The sequence below is a fragment of the Hemicordylus capensis genome, chromosome 2, assembly GCF_027244095.1.
Source record: "Hemicordylus capensis ecotype Gifberg chromosome 2, rHemCap1.1.pri, whole genome shotgun sequence".
NCBI classification, from domain to species: Eukaryota; Metazoa; Chordata; class Lepidosauria; order Squamata; family Cordylidae; genus Hemicordylus; species Hemicordylus capensis.
The window spans coordinates 186,422,469-186,442,155 of record NC_069658.1 but is presented as its reverse complement, the minus strand read 5'-3'; the positions used below and the strand labels follow the sequence as shown (position 1 = coordinate 186,442,155).

The following is a 19,687-nucleotide window of genomic DNA, read 5'->3' as shown; positions in this document are numbered from 1 at the left end:
TGATTCTGTAGGGAGATTCCTCCCTGTTTAGTACTAGCTGGTCTGCAATCTCAGCACCTTGTAAGACAGTCTTTGATTACTTGTCTTTAACTTTTACTCTCGGTTGGTTAACTAACTGTGTATAGAATTGGCCCATTCTCACCAATTCAATCATCTTATCCAATTAGTTCACCTTGACTCCCTCAACCAATTTTCTTAACAACTGACAGAATTGTGAACCAAACTCCATGTAAGATTTTCCCACCTTGGTCTGTTAAGTTTTTAATTTCTTCCTTAAATAATCAGGTACTTGGAGTGAGGGAGATAATGAAGAAAATAGGGAGGGGTGAAGCTGAGGGGCCCAGGTTTTTTGAACCCATCTACTCAATTATAACGACACCCCTGTTTCAGCCAGGTCTCCCTTTGCTAGGCTGGGTATGTATCTCATACATGTTCTCTTAACGGGTCTGCTTGGAACAGAGAAAAGTGGAGCACTATGTGGAGGTGAGTGTGGTGGGAAATGACTCTTAGACTCACACATTTTTGCCAAAGTGGTCCCCACTTGAAAAAAGTCAAGTTCAGTGCTCTGTATGTTAATGGGAAGAAAAACCTCTCTGGCACCAAAAAGGTTACTAATAAGGACTGCCATGCAACTCCCCCCCCCCTCCACTCCTACATGAAAACATTTTCCAGTGGGTGATTTGTCTCCCCGTCTCTATGGCAGGATCTATCTATCTATATGGTTGTACTCAGATTTTCAGTGACATTGCTCAGGCTGTTTTAGAACTTTAGCACTAACCCACTCTTTCCAGTCTGAGTGTCTGGATAGGTTCAGAGCAGAGAAGAACTTGGTCTCTGGCAGAAAGATCAGACGCTAATGACTCTGAAATAAGTCACTGTTTGAGGTGTGGAAACCAAAATAGTTTAGGGGCAGCAGAATGTAGTTTAATATATCAACCTTGAAAGATGCATCTCAGTCCCAATATATAGAGGGCAAAATCAACTGCTTGATTATCTTCTTCCACACCAAATCTCTTTACTTTTACACAAATTAGCACTTTCTTCTCATAATTAAGAAAAGTGGACATTTTCTGCATATTTTAAAAACAGTTCTCTCTGACATAAAATTGTTGATGTGGAGGCTTTTTTATTCACTTTAAACTTGAAATAATACAATCTCCGAAATGAGGGCTGTATAACCTCATTATATATATTTGAATTAGTACTTGGTTTGTAGCAACCACTGTTTTTATTTTAACATGATATTTGCCGTGCTGTATTCAAGCCCTTGAAATGATGAATGTATTGTACAACTTCAAATCGTCATTAGGCAAGAGATCTATGGGGCTAAGAAATAGTTATTTTCAGCCCCGGGCGATGTTCAGTTGTGTACCCGAAATGGATGCCTGTATAAATAGCCAGGGCAGGATACCACACTGCTGTAATGTTTTCCCTCCTTCTGACTAATTCATTTTGTAAACCTCTCTTTCTGCTTTAATAAGTTTCATTCAAACTGTTCTTTCCTGTGGCTTATTACTTAATTTGGGAGCTTCTCTTCAAAGCATAAAGACTTTTCTCACCACATATTGACCTTTTGTCCTTTGGCAAATTAAAAAAAAAAACTTAGTTCTACCCCAGCAGTTTCAGAACTCAGTGCTGTCAAGGAAACTTGTGTTGCTACAGTTTCATGGGACATGGCAAGATATTGAGTTGTTTTGCTTCCCCAAAGGGTCAAAAGGGAAGAGAGGACCCAGTCTCTGCTGGGTTCGGCATCATACTGGGCTGGCAGTATAAGAGCACACTGCCCTGGGTGGCAGTGTCGCAACCCAAGGGGTGACTCAAAACCATGGGGGGCGAGGGCTCTACTCTGCTTGCTGGCAGAAGTGCACCTAGGTGATTTTGGAGCCTGGACCTAAAGGCCTTTGGAGGCCCTCCTCCCATGCAAATTAAGCATTATCATGATCTGCTGGGTGACCACACCACCCAGTACAGACTAAAGAGGATTTGGGGGCTCCCAGGGGCTATGGAGGCCCTGGACTTCAACCCTGAAGTCCAAGGGGAAGAGCGCCTCAGCTTGCTGGGAGTAGTTTTAGCTGTTTCAATTATGTGCCTGAGTGAGGATATGAACTTGTGGAGAGCTGGGGGTGCTTCAGTTAGAGTGGTTATGGGTCAGGGGATGTATAATGTGGGATCCTGTTTACAACAGAAGAGTGGTTCAACACCTTATTCCTATCCCTTCTTCTGGCTGTTCCCATAATAGGAGGGTTCCTGGCTGCTTTCCCAGCTTGTCCTTTGGCCTGCTGGTCTGCTTTTTAATGCCAAGTCAGTCCAGAATAAAATCTCTATCATCCACAATTTAATTGTGGAGGAAGGGGCTGACCTGGTTTGTATTACAGAAACCTGGGTGGGGGAGCTTGGAGATATTAGTCTTTTCCAGCTGTGTCCACCTGGGTATTTAATGCAATATCAGCATAGGCTGGAGGGCCAGAGAGTGGGGGTTGCTGTAATTTATAAAAGTTCCATTTTCCTCTCTAGGCCCCCTGTCCAAGTGAGTGCCAGTTTAGAGTGTTTGTACGTGGTGTTGGGCTCTTAGAACAGAGTGGGGATTCTGTTGGTGTACCGCCCACCCTGCTGCCCAGCTGTCTCATAGGAACATAGGAAGCTGCCATATACTGAGTCAGACCCTTGGTCTATCTAGCTCAGTATTGTCTTCACAGACTGGCAGCGGCTTCTCCATGGTTGCAGGCAGGAATCTCTCTCAGCCCTATTTTGGAGATGCTGCCAGGGAGGGAACTTGAAACCTTCTGCTCTTCCCAGAGCGGCTTCATCCCCTGAGGGGAATATCTGACAGTGCTCACACATCAAGTCTCCCATTCAGATGCAACCAGGGCAGACCCTGCTTAGCTATGGGGACAAGTCATGCTTGCTAGCACAAGACCAGCTCTCCTACCTGCCTGAGCTCATGGAAGTTGTCTTGGATTTGGCGTTGAGGACTCTCAGAATGATTGTTCTGGGTGACGTCAATATCCATGCTGAGGCTGCCTTGTCTGGAGTGGCTCGGGACTTAATGGCCGCCGTGACAACCATGGGGCTGTCTGAATATGTTGTTGGCCCATCACATGAATTGGGGCACACTCTGGATCTGGGTTCTCCCCCCCCCCAACTGAACAGGAGGATGGTGATTTGAAAGTGGGGGATATATCATCTATGCCCTTGTCATGGTCAGATCACTTCCTTCTGAGGTTTAGAGTCTCAGCAGCTACACCACTGCGCAAGGATGGGGACACCTATTAAAATGGTCAACTCCCGAAGACTGATGGACTCCAATGGATTCCTGAGGGCTCTGGGGGATTTTCCAGCTGGTATGGCAGGCACTCCTGTGAAAGCACTAGTTGCTCTCTGGAATGGAGAGATGGCTTGGACAATTGACACAATAGCTCCCAAGTGCCCTCTCCCGTGCAGCGCCTTGGTATACGTCTGAGCTGAGGGCAATGAAGCAAGCTGGGTGATAGCTTGAATGTAAATGGAGGAAAACTCAGGGTATGTCTGAGTGAGCACAGGTTAGAACTTCCTATCCTATTCTGAGGCAGTGATGGAACAGAAGAAACTTTTTTGACATCCCCTCAGTGTCATCCAGCAGGGCTTTTCCGGGTGGAAAGCTCTTGAAATCTGGCCCCAGGCAAGATGCATTAGAACCTTCAGTAGCACACTGTCTGTGACACATTTGCACAGCACTTTGCAGGTAAGGTTGCTCGCATTCTCCATGAGTTGGACTCTACAGTTGATGCAGGTTCATTGGGGAAAGTGTCCAGAATAACACCTGGTCCAATGTTGTTGGAGGAGTTTCAATTATTGGTGCATGAGGATGTGGACAATGTGTTTAGTCAAGTTCAGCTGACCTTGTGCTTGCTTGCCCCTTGCCCCTCATGGCTTATTAAATCTAGCAGGGAGGGAATTTTTAGCTGGGTCCAGCAGGTTCTAAATGCTTCATTGAGAGCGGGAGTGTGGTCCCAGCTCCATTGAAGGAAGCTATTATTTGACCACTCCTAAAGAAATCCAATCTGGACCCAAAGGATGTAAACAGCTATAGGCTTGTGGTCAATATTCCCTTCCTGGTCAAGGTGCTTGAGTGTATAGTGGCAGACCAGCTCCAGACACTCTTGGAGGAAACAGATTACCTAGATCCATTTCAGTCAGGCTTCAGGCCTGGCTTTGGAACAGAAACTGCTTTGGTCACCCTGTGGGATGACCTGTGCAGAGAGAGAGAGAGAGAGAGAGAGAGAGAGAGAGAGAGAGAGAGAGAGAGTGCAATTCTCTTGGATCTCTCAGAGGCTTTCAATACCACTGACTGTGGTACCCTTTTGGATAGGCTGGCTGAGTTAAGTATGCGAGGCACTGCTTGGAAGTGGTTCTGCTCCTGTCTCAACAAGGACTGTTTCCAAAAGGTGATGCTGGGGGATTACTGCTCAGCCCTTTGGCAGTTATGCTTTGGGGTTCCATTATTTTCCCTATGCTGTTTAACATCTTCATGAAACTGCTGCGAGAGGTCATCCGGAAATTTGGCCTGAGATGTCATCAGTATCAGTGGATGACACTCAGTTGTATCTCTCTTTTTCATCCAATGCAGGTGAGGTGGTGACTGTCCTGAATCAGTGCCTGGATGCAGTAATGGACTGGATGAAGGTGAACAAGCTGAGACTCAGTCCAGACAAGACAGAAGTGCTGCTGGTCGGTGGTTCTTCTGCCCAGGTGAATGATGTTCAGCCTGTTCTAGATAGGGTTGCAATCCCTCTGAAGGACCAGGTTCACAGTTTGGGGGTCTCATCAATCCAGCAATGTTGCTAGGGGCTCAAGTGGCCTCTGTGGCTTGGAGTGCCTTTTATCAGCTTTGGCTGGTAAGCTAACTGCAACCTTACCTGGATAGAGAGAGCTTGGACACAGTTATTCATGCTCTGGTAACCTCTTTCGCTTAGATGCATTCTGTGTGGGGCTGCCTTTGAAAATGGTCCAGAAACTGCAGCTGGGGGGGCGGAAATAGATTAACTGGGACTGGACATTTTGATCATATAATGCGAGTATTTTGTCAGCTGCACTGGCTTCCAGTCCATTTCTGGGCCCAATTCAAAGTGCTGGTTTTAATCTTTAAGCCCTAAATGGCTTGGGACTGGGTGACCTGAGAGAGCGCCCTGCCCCCCGCCCCCCGCCCCCCATATGTTCTGACTCAGACCTTCAGATCTTCTTTGGAGGCCTTGTCCAAGTGCCCCTGCCAAATGAGGTGAGTTGAGTCTTTTTGTTGAGTTTGAGTTTGAGTCTCCTGAGGGAGAGGGTCTTTTTGCTGGTTGCAAAAAGTCTTGGTCTTTTTCCTGTTTATGAAATAGCCTCCACAGTGAGGCTCACCTGACTTCATCACTTTGTTCTTTTAGACACATAGTAAAGAACTTTTTGTTCACTCAGGTCTTTTAAATGTTTGATTTGTAAATTTGATTTTTAAAACTGACTTTTAAAAATTGTTCTGTATTCTTTGGGGGTTTTGGTGGGGGGTGTTGTGATTTTATGTTATGTGTTTTTACTTGATGTTTTAATGCTGTGTTGTGAGCCGCCAAGAGAACAATTTGTTATCATTGTTGTTGTTGACAAAGTTGTTGTTGTTTAATTCTTTTTTATTATAACCAGTCAGGGGGCACTGTTAGGCCTGAGGCTCTGCCCTCCTGGAGGGCCCCAGCTGTGTGCCTGCCAGTGGCCAGTGCTGTGTGGCAGCCAGTATAAGCTCCTCAGTGCCTCCTCCCAGCAGCCTGAGTGGCTATCAGGAGGCTTCCCCCCCCCCGCTTGCTGGCAGACACACCGCTCCTCCCTCTACCCATCAATCAGCTGTTGGATGGGGCTTCCGCTGAGGCCTCTGCCTGCTTCCCTGGCTTTCCAGCAGGGAGGGCTGGCAGCCTGTCCAGCAGCAGAGGCTGGCCTTATAAAGGAGGCAGAGGGGTCAGAATTAGCTGCCCCAGACTTGTTCAAGCCCTCTGCCCTGCCACTGCCTCCTTGTGTCCTGTACCTGCCTCATCCTCAGAGCCATCCAGAAGACGTGTGTGAGAAACTATGGGGCTTGATATGCAGAGTTATCCCCTCTACTTTGTATATTCCCAGCATGGCTTGGCCTATGGCTTTGATATCAGGCACGCATATGGGGTAGGGTGGGAGGGCTTTGCATATTTAATTTGAAGTGGAATGGCCAATTTGTAGATTTTCAATACATTTTTGAAATTTTTAAAATAAAAAATGTCCTATAAGTGGCTTGTTTCATGGCATAAAATTACAAAAACTTCTGGAACTGAAGCCCCCACCCTCCACCCCAGGACCCTCATTCCACTCCCTTGTGGAGGAACCTGCCCTTTGCCTTCATAAAGAAGGGTAAAGTACCTCCCCTTTTATCCCACCCTTTAGATCTTCAGCAGTGGCTTGGCATAGGGCTTTAATATCGGGCAGGGTGGGGGAATTCTGTGTATTTAATTTGAAGTAGATTGGTCAATGCATTGATTTTTTTGTTTAATAACATTTTTTTCAAACTACTACTTACATTTGTGCAGTCTCATGTTGTGATGCTATGTGCACTGGGAATAATGCAAGTAGTGTTGTGACATGTGATTGTGCAGGAGTAAGTAGTAATGAAAGAGCCTTGTTGTCCTGCACCAGAGGCATGTTTGACACCTGCAGTAGTACAAGTGGTTCTGAACTACCTGCATTACACTGCACAGCATGTAAGCCAGAATCACTAGAATAACTGTAATGCAGTAACAAAAATAATTATTATAATAATTTCCTTACAAATGCACTATATGTCCAAGCTGTTTTGTGATCCAAGTGTGTGTTTTAATTGTGGAGCAAGGGACACATGTTGAGTCCCAGTTGGTTTGTGAATGGTGAAAAAGGTGTATGAATCTGTTGGAAGTTGTGTTGTCTTTTTTGGAAAATGCACTCTGTCCCAGACCTGTGGGTTTTTAGTGAATGATCACTAAGGTGTGTGAATTCTTTGGGGTTGCATAGTCTTTCTAATTTTATTCTTAAAGCCCAAATGCACTCTGGCCCAGGCCTGTGGGTTTTTAGTGAATGATCACTAAGGTGTGTGAATTCTTTGGGGTTGCGTAGTCTTTCTAATTTTATTCTTAAAGCCCAAATGCACTCTGGCCCAGACCTGTGGGTTTGTGGTGAATGATCAAGAAGGTGTGTGGATCCTTCAGCTGTTCAGCAGGTGGGAAGGACTGGCTGAAGCAGAGCGCTCTGTGCACTGCTGCTTAAGACTATGCCTGCCTTCTTGTTCCTGCCTGCCGATGCCAATGGAAGCTCTCTCTCTCCCAAGCACACAGATGCACAAATATATTCCAGTAGCTCAAGAAAGTTGTGTGAAACCATGGTGTGTATGTGTAGAGGATGCTTATTTTGCAGGGGGGTGGCATAAACCCACTAGGTCCAGGCTTCAAAATTACCTAGCTCACCACTGGAACCAGCCCAAATCTTGTACCTGCAGATGGTTAATTATTAAGATTCAAGAACTCACCAAAAGATTATCATCATCAGCTACCACCCAGTAAGTCAGGCAGTGCTATGATGCAGGTACATCGCATTGCAGTTTTGGGCTCTACAGCAGTGCAGTAGATGTGTGCATGAACCAAGGTTCGTGTGGCAGTCCAAATTTGGACTGGTTCGCGGATCCCCAAACATGTTGATTCTGGTTTGGCCCAACCACAAACCAGTTCGGTGGTTCGAGGGCCAGGGAGGGGGTGGCAAATGGCACCTTTAAAAGGAAGCAAGCCGGCCCTGACCCACATGACCACCACTCCAGGCAGCTAACTGCGGCGGCGGCTCTTTCCTCAGCAGCCTGTGCATGGCAGCAGTGCGGCTCTGGCACACACCTGGCCTCTGCACATGCTGACCATGCAAATTACCTCAGTTTGTGCACACATCTACGGTCCAGCACAGCTACATTGGTGTACTTGTTCAGCCAGTGTTTCCACACAGTTGTACCTGCACAGCAGTGACAGCAGAACCATATTTTCCACTTACGTTGGCATAAAGGGGCTTCTGCTAAATTCCATGCTGCTAACCTTTAAAAACAAAAACATAGAATTGCATCCTGAACAACTAACCTTTTCTCTTCTGCCTCCTGGGCATTTGAAAGTCCCTAATTCCTTATATAAAATCCAGATTATCAATTTACCATTAGCAGTTCAATGTATTTGTTTATTAAAGGAATGTTTGTCTTGCCTTTGTAGTCTAAAAGGAATGTGATGGTGACTTACATAATAACTTAATCAAACAAAGATATACTCTAAATCGCTAATAAAATGGATTATGAAGGTAGAATGCCAGCAGGGGAGGGGCTGCTTCCCAGTGTATTGCCCAGAGTGTCTCATGTGTGACTATCTGCCTGAGGGAGAGAAGTCTTGGGTATGTGCTTGGTGCAAAGAGCTCTTGGCTCTCAGGGAACAAGTTGGTTCCCTTGAAGCCAAGGTGGCTGACCTGGAGAAGCTCAGGGAAGCAGAGACGTGTGTGGATGAGACCCTCAGGGATGTGGTAGAGGCATCCCACTCCCAGGCTGATGGTGCTTCTACTATCATGAAGAATGAAGGTCTCAGGGAAGGAGGACATCAGTCAGAGGAAGAGGGAAACAGCAGGGTCCCCTTCCTTGGGTGATTCACCGATATCCTCTCACACAGAGGATAATCCTCCAGGGGGTGGGGGGCCTCTTAATAGTGAGTGATTCGATTATTAGGGGCATAGAGGGATGGATCTGTGACCCACGTGTAGACCACGTGGTTACTTGCCTGCCTGGTGCGAAGGTTACAGATGTCGTGCTGCGTCTAGTTAGGCTGTTAGGCAGTGCTGGGAAGGAGACAGCTGTCGTGGTGCATGCCTGCACCAGTGGTATGGGGAAACACAGTTGGGAGGTCCTGGAAGCCAAATTAAGGCTGCTAGGTAGCATACTGAAGTCCAGGACCCCCAGGGCAGCATTCTCTGAAGTGCTACCTGTTCCACGTGCAGGGACAGTGAGACAGGCGGAGCTGAGGGGTCTCAATGCGCAGATGAGATGGTGGTGCCGTGAGGAGGGGTTTAGATTCGTTAGACACTGGGATACATTTTGGGGGAAGCAAAGCCTGTACAAAAGGAATGGGCTCCACTTGAACCAAGATGGAATCAGACTGCTGGCGCTTAAAATCAAGAAAGTCACATAGCAGCTTTTAAAATGACGTGTGGGGGATTGCCAGCAGGAACTGGGTGGTATCTGCATTGGCCAGCAAAATCCTTTAAGGTGTGAGGGTGAACATGTTTTGGATAAACCAGAAGGGGACAGAGTAGAGCCAGGAGCTGAGGAGAAGGAAACACAGGACAGCTTGCCAAATAGGTCAAATGATGGTAAGGGGTATAGCACACGCCAACGCCAGGGATTTATTCACACATGGCTTCATGCTTCAAGGTAAATGTTGAGCTGAGAGTGACCTGGAGTTGGAGAAACAAATAAGAGAGGCGTCAAAGAGAGACAGGGCAGTAATAATGGGTGACTTCAACTACCCAGGAGCGTAGCAAGGTTGGAGGGGGCCCAGAGACAAGATTTTAAAATGGGCCCCTCACTGATATATACACACAAACACATTTCACAATATATCATGCACTCACACTTGCATCCCCATTATGAATACGGTGAATATCTAGTTCACATTGAATCTAGTTTTTTTACTCTCTGCTCCTGCTGATCTCCAAGAGACTCAACATAATTAATAGGGGGTGCAACATGGGCGGGTGGGGAGTCATGTGATGTGCCTCTGAGGGGCCCCTCGAGGCAGTGGGGCCCCAAGACGACTGCCTCCCCTTGCCTAATGGTAGTTACGCCCCTGCAACTACCCACACATAGACTGGGTAAATTCACATTCAGGTAATGACAGAGAAATTTCTAGACATGCTAAATGACTTTGCCTTAGAACAGTTAGACGCAGAACCAACCAGAGAAATGGCAACTTTGGATTTAATCCTGAGTGGTGGATTAAACTCTGACATCTCGCACTTACCTAGTGTGAGAAGTCAGAGTTGCAGAACCATTGGGTAGCAGTGACCATAGTGTGATCAAATTCAGCATATATGCGAGTGGAGAATTGTCAAGGATGTCCAGCACAGAAGCATTGGACTTCAGAAGAGGAAACTTCTCAAAAATGAGGGGACTGGTAAGAAGGAAGTTGAAAGGAAAAGTCAGGCGGGTCAAATCACTCCAGAAAGCATGGAACTTATTTAAAACCACAGTACTAGAAGCACAGTTGGAATGTAAACCAAGAAGGAGGATAGGTACCACAAGTTCAGGAGGATGCTGGTGTACCTAACAAGTAGTCAGGGAAGCTATAAAAGGGAAGAAGACTTCCTTCAGAAAATGGAAGTCGTGCCCAAATGAAGAGAACCAGAAGGAACATAAATTCTGCAAAAGAAATGCAAGGAGACAATAAGGGATGCAGAGAGAGTTTGAGGAGTATATAGCTAGAAGTATCAAGGGGAATAACAAAAACTTATTTAGATATATCAGAAGTAGAAAACCTGCCAGAGAGACAGTTGGACCCTTAGATGATGAGGGTGTAAAAGGGATTATTAAGGCGGATAAGGATATTGCAGAGAAGCTAAATGAGTCCTTTGCATCTGTCTTTACAGTGGAGGATACTGACCATATACCCTTTCCAGAATCCAGCTTTTTGGGTTTAGCAGCTGAGGAACTGGGCCAATATGAGGTGACAAAGGAAGATGTTCTAAACTGTCTTGAAAAACTAAAAATTAATAAATTGCCTGGGCCAGATGGCATCCACCCAAGAGTTCTGAAGGAACTCAAATGTTAAATTGCCGATTGCCTAGCAAAAATATATAACTTGTCCCTACAATCAGGCTCTGTATCAGAAGACTGGAAAGTAGCCAATGTAACTCCAGTTTTCAAAAAAGGAATCCAGTGGGGATCTGGGAAATTACAGGCCAGTCAGCTTAACTTTGGTGCTGGGTAAATTGATGGAAAGCATACTTAAGGATAAAATTGTTAAGCATATAGAAGCAAAGGCCTTGCTGAAGGAGAACCAGCATGGCTTCTGCAAGGGAAAGTCTTGCCTCACTAACTTTTTGGAGTTCTTTGAGAGTATCAACAGGCATGATGATAAAGGTGATCCAGTTGACATAGTATAATTGGAATTCCAACAAGCTTTTGATAAATTTCCCCACAAAGGCTGTTGAGTAAACTTAGCAGTCATGGAACAAGGGAACAGGTTCATGTGTGGATCAGTAACTGTAAATAAATAAATAAATATAAAGCCAGTAAATAAATGTCAACTGACAACTTGTTAACAGATAATTAAAGGCCTGAAGAATTATAATTCAACAGGTAAGGAGACTCCAATGAGACTGGCATAGTGTCCCAAGAACTCTCTGGACATGGCACTGGGACTCCTCAGAGTTTCCTTGCCCAGTCCCTGTAACGCAGTTTTCTTCACTGTAAGCCCCAGGAACCAGTGGCGACTGCCATCAACCCTAAGAGTGTCCCTCTGACTAATTATTTATTGGGCCTGTGTGAAGCTTTGACCAAAGCTGAATACTCTACACAGTCCCTTGGCATCATGCAGAGGCAACCTTTCCCACCATGCAGTGCTGTGCTGGTGAGGCTCCTTTAAGGGAAATAGAGCCCCCTTGAACTCCTGTCCCATCTTGAAAGCTATGACGGAATGCTGGGAAGTTACAGCCCTTCCCAGTGCTTTCCCCACAGAGCTCTTAAGAGAGGCTCCTGCTCTCTTAAAGTGCTCTCCCAGCACTGAGAAAAGTGTGGTTTTGTGTGGAAAGAAGCACTGTGGGAAATGGCAATCATGTTCAAGGGTGGATTTTTTTGCCGATGTGGCACCTGCTTGAAAAATAGTGAAGATCATTACTGTAATGGATTTTGAGGCTGAAGGACAATGGGGGTGTGATTGCTCTCCTCCTTTTTAGCCTGAGGCAATTGCAAGGGCTTGTCCTGGGCTTCAGTCCATTAATGTGGCAAACTGGTTTATCTGCTAAGTCCAAGGCACTATATCCTTCTCTCAGCCCCACTTCTTTGGCCCTCCCCATCTGCCAATTTACTTGTGGGTAAGACCCCATCCCAGTTGGGAGGCAGGCTAATTGACAATCATGTTCTGGACTGGATAATGTTGAGTGAGGCATTTTAGGGCTACTGTCCCTTTAACTACAAGCTTTTGCCTTTGTACTTGCTTGTACAATGGGAACTGGCTTTTAATTGGCACTTTATAAATCAGTTCATGTTCCCTGAGGGCTTTCAATTGGCTTCTTTCCATTAATGTTTTTAATTGTGGAAAAGTGAGGAGCAGACACTGAATAATTAAGAGCCAGTTAAGGGACCATTCCTTTAATGGGAAGCAGAAGGGGCAAACACTGAGAGGAGGAAGTTTTTAATTAAAGTTGCAGAGGGTCTTTGCAGAACGAAACTTACTTCTGAGTACAGGTCTTACCTGAGTACAGGTGGGGAAAGACATTACTGATCATATAGTTCTATTTTAAGTGCCGTGTAGAACAATGTTCTCTCTAATTTTTTTTTCTTCTGTGTGCAGAATGAGTTTTGTTCTGTGCAGCAGAATCAAGGCAATGTGTGCACCCATGCATTCAGAGTGGGGCCTTCCTGATTAAACCTGAATGAGATCTAAAATTAATTGAGTGGACATCAAAACGTGTGAATGTGTGCACACGCGCACACCTTAGAGGGAACACTGGTGCAGAAATATTTTTAAAATTCTTCTTCCATTTAATTGTATAAAAATAGGGCACCAGTGGCAACAACTCCATGTTTCTTCTAATGTCAAACTCCATTCTTAGTCACTGTGCTATACTAGATCTATAAAACGTAATATGTTTGTTGTGCTGTTCTAGTGCAGTAGTTAGCACTTCTAGGATCTGAATGGAAATAGGCTGGCTCCATGGAATCTAGCCAGAGTTCCTGGTGGACACAGTATAGGTTTCTTCCCCTTGGTCCAAGTAGCAAACACCAACACTTCGCCAGCATATTCTAATTAAAACAAAAAACATCACTTGGACTTTTCTTTCCAGTAGTTCATCCAGGCTGCTGTTTTTGGAAATGAAATTCAAAAATTACTCTGGTGATGATGATGTTAATAATAAATTTCCCCCTAGCTTTCTAGATCAAAGAGGTGGTTGTTTCTCTCTTTCTCTCTCTCTCCACACAGACATACAAACACAATCTGTTTTTGTCTACCTAGACCAGGGATTCTCAACACTGGGTCCCCAGATGTTATTGGACTTCAAATCCCATAATCCCCAGCCCCAGTGGCCTTTGGTTGGGAATTATGGGAGTTGGTTCAATAACATCTGGGGACCCAACGTTGAGAATCCCTGACCTAGACCACCTCCTACATCTACATATTCCCCATTCATTCCAATGGAACTTCCAAAGAGGAGGTTTCTAGTGTGTACTGCATGCAGCCAGCTGAGAGAGAAAGCATAGCAGACTTTGTAGTGCCACTTGTGTTTGATTAATCATCACACTGAATAAACTTTAATATGCTCATCACTGGTGATGCTTGTGCCAAACTCCTTTTAATACTTCTGTACAGAATGTAGCCAGGCTGTGCCAATTTTGGTTTCTGAGGTGAAAAATCCAAATAGCGCCCCCTCAATTACATACACAAATTTATACAGAGCACAATCCATCATAATGTTCTTTGGTACAAGCCTTGTTGAAATGAACAAGAGTTGTACACACAAGAGTACTATCATGTTTTTGCACAGCTGCCATTCATTTCAGGTGGGGCTTGCACAGAAGAGCTTTCTGATTTTCTCCATGGGTCTACTTCTCACTCTACCTTTCCTGATGGTGCCCCAAATCCATCACCTGAGATGGTCACAACTTGCTTCATGGTAGGGTACTTCTGAGGATGGTTTCCTCATCCAACAACAGAGGAGCAGGGATCATGTTCTCTTATAAAGAGACATTTCTAGAACCCCCCAAGAACAGCCATGTTTTATATACTTAGGAAGGTTTCCATTGTGGTATACTTGCTACCAGCTTCTAGTTTAAATGTCTTTTTAAAAATTAATTTCAAATACTTCTGGATGCAGTTATTCATAGCAAATAAATAGAACCTCCATTATAGAGTATGGGTAAAATATGAATACAAGATACTGAAGGTAGAAAAAAGAGGGGAAGGCCATCTTCTGATCTAGCAAAGCCATTTGTATGTGTTTTTGCATAACTCTGCCTCCATTTGTGTGTGCATTACGTGAAATTTGCAAGTGTTAGCAGATGAGAGATGGTGAGGCATCAGAATAAAAGTGAAGGAGCAATTTGTATGAAATAACAAGTTCTAGTAAGAACTAATTTGCCTACTTTCTTTTCACTATCCCTACAAATAGACTAAATTTGGTCCAAATTGGTTAGGCAGTTCACAGGTTAGCCCACTTGCACCTCAAATGTTCACATGTTCACCATCTTGAATCAGGGTGGATGACATCATTACAAACTATGCCCTTGAGCTGTCCCATCTGTCCCTACACCTGTAGCAAATTTGGTTCAAATAAGTTAGACAAGTTAGCCCACTTGCGCCTCAAACATTTATGCATCCACTATCTTAAACTGGGATGGATGACATCATCACAAACTACACCCTTGAGGTGTCCCTACAACTATACCAGATTTTGTTCATATTGGTCCAGGCATTGCGAAGTTGTTGGGGGAACACACATAGGGACACACACGGACGGACACACACATGGAATGTTAAGTGATCTCACAAGCCTACTGGAAAGTAAGCTTAAAAACTGCTTTTGAAGAAAAAGAGTGAGAGAGAGATGGGTTTCACACTCTCTATAAACTGAACATAGTAGGTCAAGGTACTTGTTTATCCCATGACGAGTGGCAGTAGAAATATAAAATTTAGTTTCACCACTAATAAGGAAGTTTGTTTCTTACAAAATGGGAAGATCAAATCAGAACTAAAAGCTGTTTTGTAGATTCATTAAGATTCCTGCACATCTCTTCATTTCTTCCACACATCTGTTCCTCTGATCAGGAAGTAGTCTTTGCAATATTTTTGGTTTCTTCTGCCAAAGGACATTGCAGGCACAAGAAGGAAGCAATGCTGGTAATTTTGCAATGACCTCCTTCTGTCCCCTTGGCTATTTGGACCCATCGTCTATTTATGCAGCATATTTGTGGGACTGTTTATTTTTTTTCTAGAGCCCTCATCAAGTGCTGAAAACAGGAATAGGGCTCTTCAGAATATTTTGTTTTCATTTCATCTTATGGAGTAGTGAGTAAAACTGGCCACTCTCCAGTCTTGGACGCATGGACAATCAAGTCTTGTATCAGGATGAATGCTACATTTATAGGTCCTTTTAAAAAAAAGAAAGAAAGAAACCTACGGTTTAAAAGTAAGAACGCAAGAGATGCCAGGGAGGCGTTCTCATCCACGGAGCCTTCTGCAAGGACGAGGCAAACCTTTCATGCCAGCCATGGACCAGCTCCTGGGATATTCATTCTGTCTCCTACTGATCCTGATGCCTTTAAGCACCATGGGGCAGTCTGTTCAAATCCACACACCTTCCCATGAGGTAAGTCCAACCTAGGGACCAGTCAAATATTAAACTTAGGTTTTGCTCTACCGTTTGCTTGGTCTTTTGTAGCATTCTTTTGAGATAAATTGGTATATTAGGGGATAGGTCAGTTAGAGGAAGCAGTGACAAAATTGTTCAAGAGCAGGGGAAAGCTGGAATCCCAAGACCTCCGAGTTCTACTCCTGAATTTGAAAAGAAAATGGAATCAAGTAGTTGGAGAAAATAGAAATCAGTTGTCTGCCTAAGATTATACAGTGAAGTCAGGTTGCCTAAGATTATACAGTGAAGCAACGACACATTATAGATAAGTAAATATCACAGTAGAATTAGTGAGTAAAGTAAAGTGCAAGCTTTGAAGTTACATAGAACTCTTCATCAGGCAAAATGAAGAGGCAGCTCTCTTGTAAGATATACTTTATTCACAACTAATAAGTCTATTATATAATTCATATATATGAGGAGGAGCAGCATTTCCATTTTGCTGGATGAAAAGTTCTGAGTGACAAAAAAATTGCATACCTCTTTCCCCACAGAAGTTGATATCCCCTTACCTAATTTTCATCTATTATGTAATGGGTTCAAAACAGCAAAATCTTTATGCCAAGCAGTGAATCAATATCAGAGTTGCCTTGATTTCCCATAATTTGACTATATCTTCTGTTATCCTAGCTCACTCAGGACTTCTTTCTGTTTTCAGTTGGCACTAGCTAGGAATCTGGCCCACTTCCTGAAGTGGAGTAACAATTAATGGCTAAGGATCTGGCCCGTTACCTCTGGCAGAATGACACCTGGTGTAGCCATGTGGCTGTCTGGATGCTGTCTATGCTGTCTGGATCATCTGTCTTACTCTAGGGTACTGGGCCTTTGTTGTTGCTAAGAGGAATCAGAGTCCTCATTCTTTGCACTCTTCCAGGCAGTCACCGCTGTGATATCTTGGTTCACATCCAGGCCACAGCAGCTGCAACTCATTCCCATCCAAACTTCAGCTAACCAAAACCCAGAGCAGGTGCAGTCCATGAAAGGCAAGATTTGAGACCAGGCAAGAGAAAGGGGGAAAAGTCAGTGTCCTTAGAACAACTTTTACCACACGAAGCAATCTATGAAACAAACATCCCAATGTTAATTTTCAATTTTCAGCCTCTGATCTTCCTGGCTGTAAGGAAACGCTTGAAAATGGAATCCATTACTAGTCCCCACCCCAACCCCGCTTCTCATGTCTATTTTTGGATCTTTGTGGGTTTGTTGGTGCTGTCTTAGAAGGCAGAGCACCCTGTAAAAGAAATATGGGGAGACTTTTATACACTAAACACATCAGTGGAAGGTATTTCTGGTACAGCAAATCCTCTTCAAGGCTGAATAATAATTTAAAAATGTCAACATAGATAACAGTGGTAGCAGGATGTCTACACAGATAACAGTTGTTGAAAACATCAAACAAATTTGATTGATACAATTTTTAATGGACACAGAAGTTTTAATTTGGGGGGGGAACCCCATATTTTTAAAATATAATTTGTATATTTGAATGAAAATTAATCAGGATAAAATGTTTCAAAGGTTATGACTTTTATAGCTTAAAAAAATTGAAAACAAGTGGGATATGTTTTAAGAAAATGGACAAATCTAAAATATTTGTGTCTGTCATGACAAACACAACACAGAAATACAGTCTTGAATCTAATGTGAGAATAAGGACATGGGTTACCACCTTTTGACTCTGAGTGACTAGGCATGGCTGAAATCACATCACTGGCCCTGCCATGCTTGCTCCCCTGGCACAATAGTATGCGCAATCCAGATTGAGACGGGACGCCTCCTGCATATGCTATTTGTAGTGAGGGAAAGCAAGCACTCCCAGGCCAATGACATCATTACAGTCATGTCTCATTTAGCCCTTAAATCCTCAGCCACTGTAGTGGGACACCTCACCACACCACACCCCTCTCCCTTTTCATCCTCTAATTTGCAATAGAAGGAAGGATGTCTGAGGAGGCATCTGCCCCTACACAGGCTTCTGGAGACCTCTCCACAGGTGCAGCCCTTGAACAGAGCAAAGTACCTGCCCTGTTCTCCTTGGTAAGCACCCCACCCTCCCTGCCTCTCTCACATATGCACCTTGCTCACTGCTCAGCATTTGTCAGGGGGAAGTGCAGTGAGTGGCTCTACACGGCTGGCTCTTCAAGAAGCAGGACCCCCCTCTGTGTCAGAAGGTGGCAACCTTCATTAGGACACATCACTTACTGACTTGGCCTCTAGGATGTCAGACTCTTTCAACCCAGCACATTCTAAAATGCGGTAATTTGGCTAGTGGTCAGTTACATGTGTGAGGCAAGGGAAAGTGGTTGTGCTGGGAGAGCAGAAACAACTCACCATCTTCCAAACAGAGACCCCATTTAATTTGTCAGGTGGGGTCATGTGGCTTCTCAGAGAAGGACTTTGATTTAGCATACCCATAGGAGCTGCATGCCACCACTGAAAAAGCCCTGCTCCTAGTGGACACCAGTCTGGCTTCTCTAAACAAGAGAATCCAGAACAGGGCTTGCAATGCAGAGATGTGGAAGGGAGCATCAGCTAAAATCCCACCTCCCTACCCAACTATGCAAGGGACCAAGAGCCCTCTCCTTCTTTCTACCTGTTCACCATCTACCTATTAGGTTGAATAATACAATGACAAACAGCATATATGCAAGGGGTTTCAATCTGGATTGTGCATACTATTGTGCCAGGGGAGCAACATTGCACAAGGCAAAACAGATGCTCAGAGGGCATATAAGATACATGAGTGATATTCAATAGGTCAGTGTAGCCTGAAATGTGAACAGACGGAAGTGATAAGTCTAGATCCATTAAACTATGCGTGGCTGTGTAAGCCATGCAAGAGGGTCAAAATGAGAGCACCTGGGCTTGACTACTCTTATGAATGCCTTTGTAATCTCGAGGCCAAAGTACTGCCCTTGATACTGTCCAATAATTTCGGTTAGTCAGAATTCAACTTGTCTCCTGGTTGGGGTGGATCACAGAGAGCACATTGCAACAGTGTTTCAGTTTCATCACTTGCTCTCTCTATTGCCAGTATGAATCAAAGTATTTATTTTGACCTACAGTTACAACTATAAAGCCCTCAGAGACTTGGGCTCAAAATGCTTCAGAGACAGCCTTCTTTCCATTGTATCAGCACAACTGAAAATCAGTGGAGACAGAGAGAGCCTTCTTGATTGTACTATCCATACATCAAGCCTAAACAGTGAAGGTGCATAGAGAGGCTTTCTTAGTGGCTGCCCCACAACTGTGGGATTCCTTTCCCCTAGAGGTCTGCCAAAAGCCAAGTTCCCACAGAGGTGGTTAACCTGTGTCAGCTGTACCACTTCTGATGGGAAAGGAAAATTCACATGACTGAGTACTTTTTCAAGCAGTCGGTGGGAGCTCTGGACATAGAGAATTATCATGCCAGGGGAAAAGGTTGCCATGGGGCAACCAGGGGGCTAGCCTTCTTCCTTACATTCAAGTTTTATATGTACAGGATTTTGTATGAAAATGCATTCCATCATGTGAGCTCCTACCTGCAGTCTGAAGTGGTTCAGCCCAGACACAGAATTCCAACTTCAATGAGAACTAGGCCAAATGTCTACATCTGTGTAGCTTCCAAAAGAATTGGGAAACATTTCTCTTTGGGCTACTATTAAATGACCTAGATTAAGCAATGTGAGTTATTTAATTATTTTAATTGGGCATTTCATGCTTATTGCATGTATTTCATTTTGTTTTTGTTATCTCCCTGAGCCTCTTGGAAGGGAAGGGATAGGAATGAATAAACAAGGATCAGGATGGATAGAAAGGTGGAGCCAAAGTTTAAAAGCGAACACTATACTGGAGATGAGGCAAAAACTGGGGCTGGAATTAAACTGATCATAACGAATATTTGGAAGTGTTGGAGCAGGACAGCGAGAGAGGTTCTCAGAAGTGGTAAAATAACAAAGAAGTGCAAAGGGAAGACTGATGACAACTCACAGAGGTTGAAAAGCAGCAAAGGACTGTTGGCTTGTGGAACAGGCAGGTATGTGGGTCAAGGGACTCTCTGGGGAAGCTCTAG

General features: G+C 44.4%; 1 protein-coding gene and 1 long non-coding RNA gene across 12 annotated transcripts in view; one reads left to right on the top strand and one right to left on the bottom strand.

Annotated features, from left to right (window-relative positions):
• The window catches only part of ITIH6 (inter-alpha-trypsin inhibitor heavy chain family member 6), a 62,475-nt gene that overhangs the window by 8,930 nt on the left and 33,858 nt on the right, over positions 1 to 19,687 (top strand). For 5 of the 10 annotated variants that reach the window (XM_053292700.1, XM_053292694.1, XM_053292693.1 and 2 more), the window contains exon 1: positions 14,762 to 15,594. In XM_053292700.1, the coding sequence (XP_053148675.1) occupies positions 15,590 to 15,594 (5 nt within the window). In that variant the 5' untranslated portion in view covers positions 14,762 to 15,589. Of the gene's footprint in view, positions 1 to 4,606; positions 4,729 to 14,761; positions 15,595 to 19,377; positions 19,652 to 19,687 lie in introns of those variants that run through there. The other 5 variants (XM_053292698.1, XM_053292696.1, XM_053292692.1 and 2 more) reach the window with 5 other exon arrangements.
• LOC128343518 (uncharacterized) lies at positions 14,870 to 16,578 on the bottom strand. Of its 2 annotated transcripts, none has more exons than XR_008315575.1 (2): positions 16,149 to 16,578; positions 14,870 to 15,779 (listed from the first exon to the last, which is right to left on the bottom strand). It is a non-coding gene; the product is annotated as an uncharacterized LOC128343518 (long non-coding RNA). The 2 variants fall into 2 exon arrangements; XR_008315576.1 differs by having other exon boundaries at positions 16,369 to 16,578.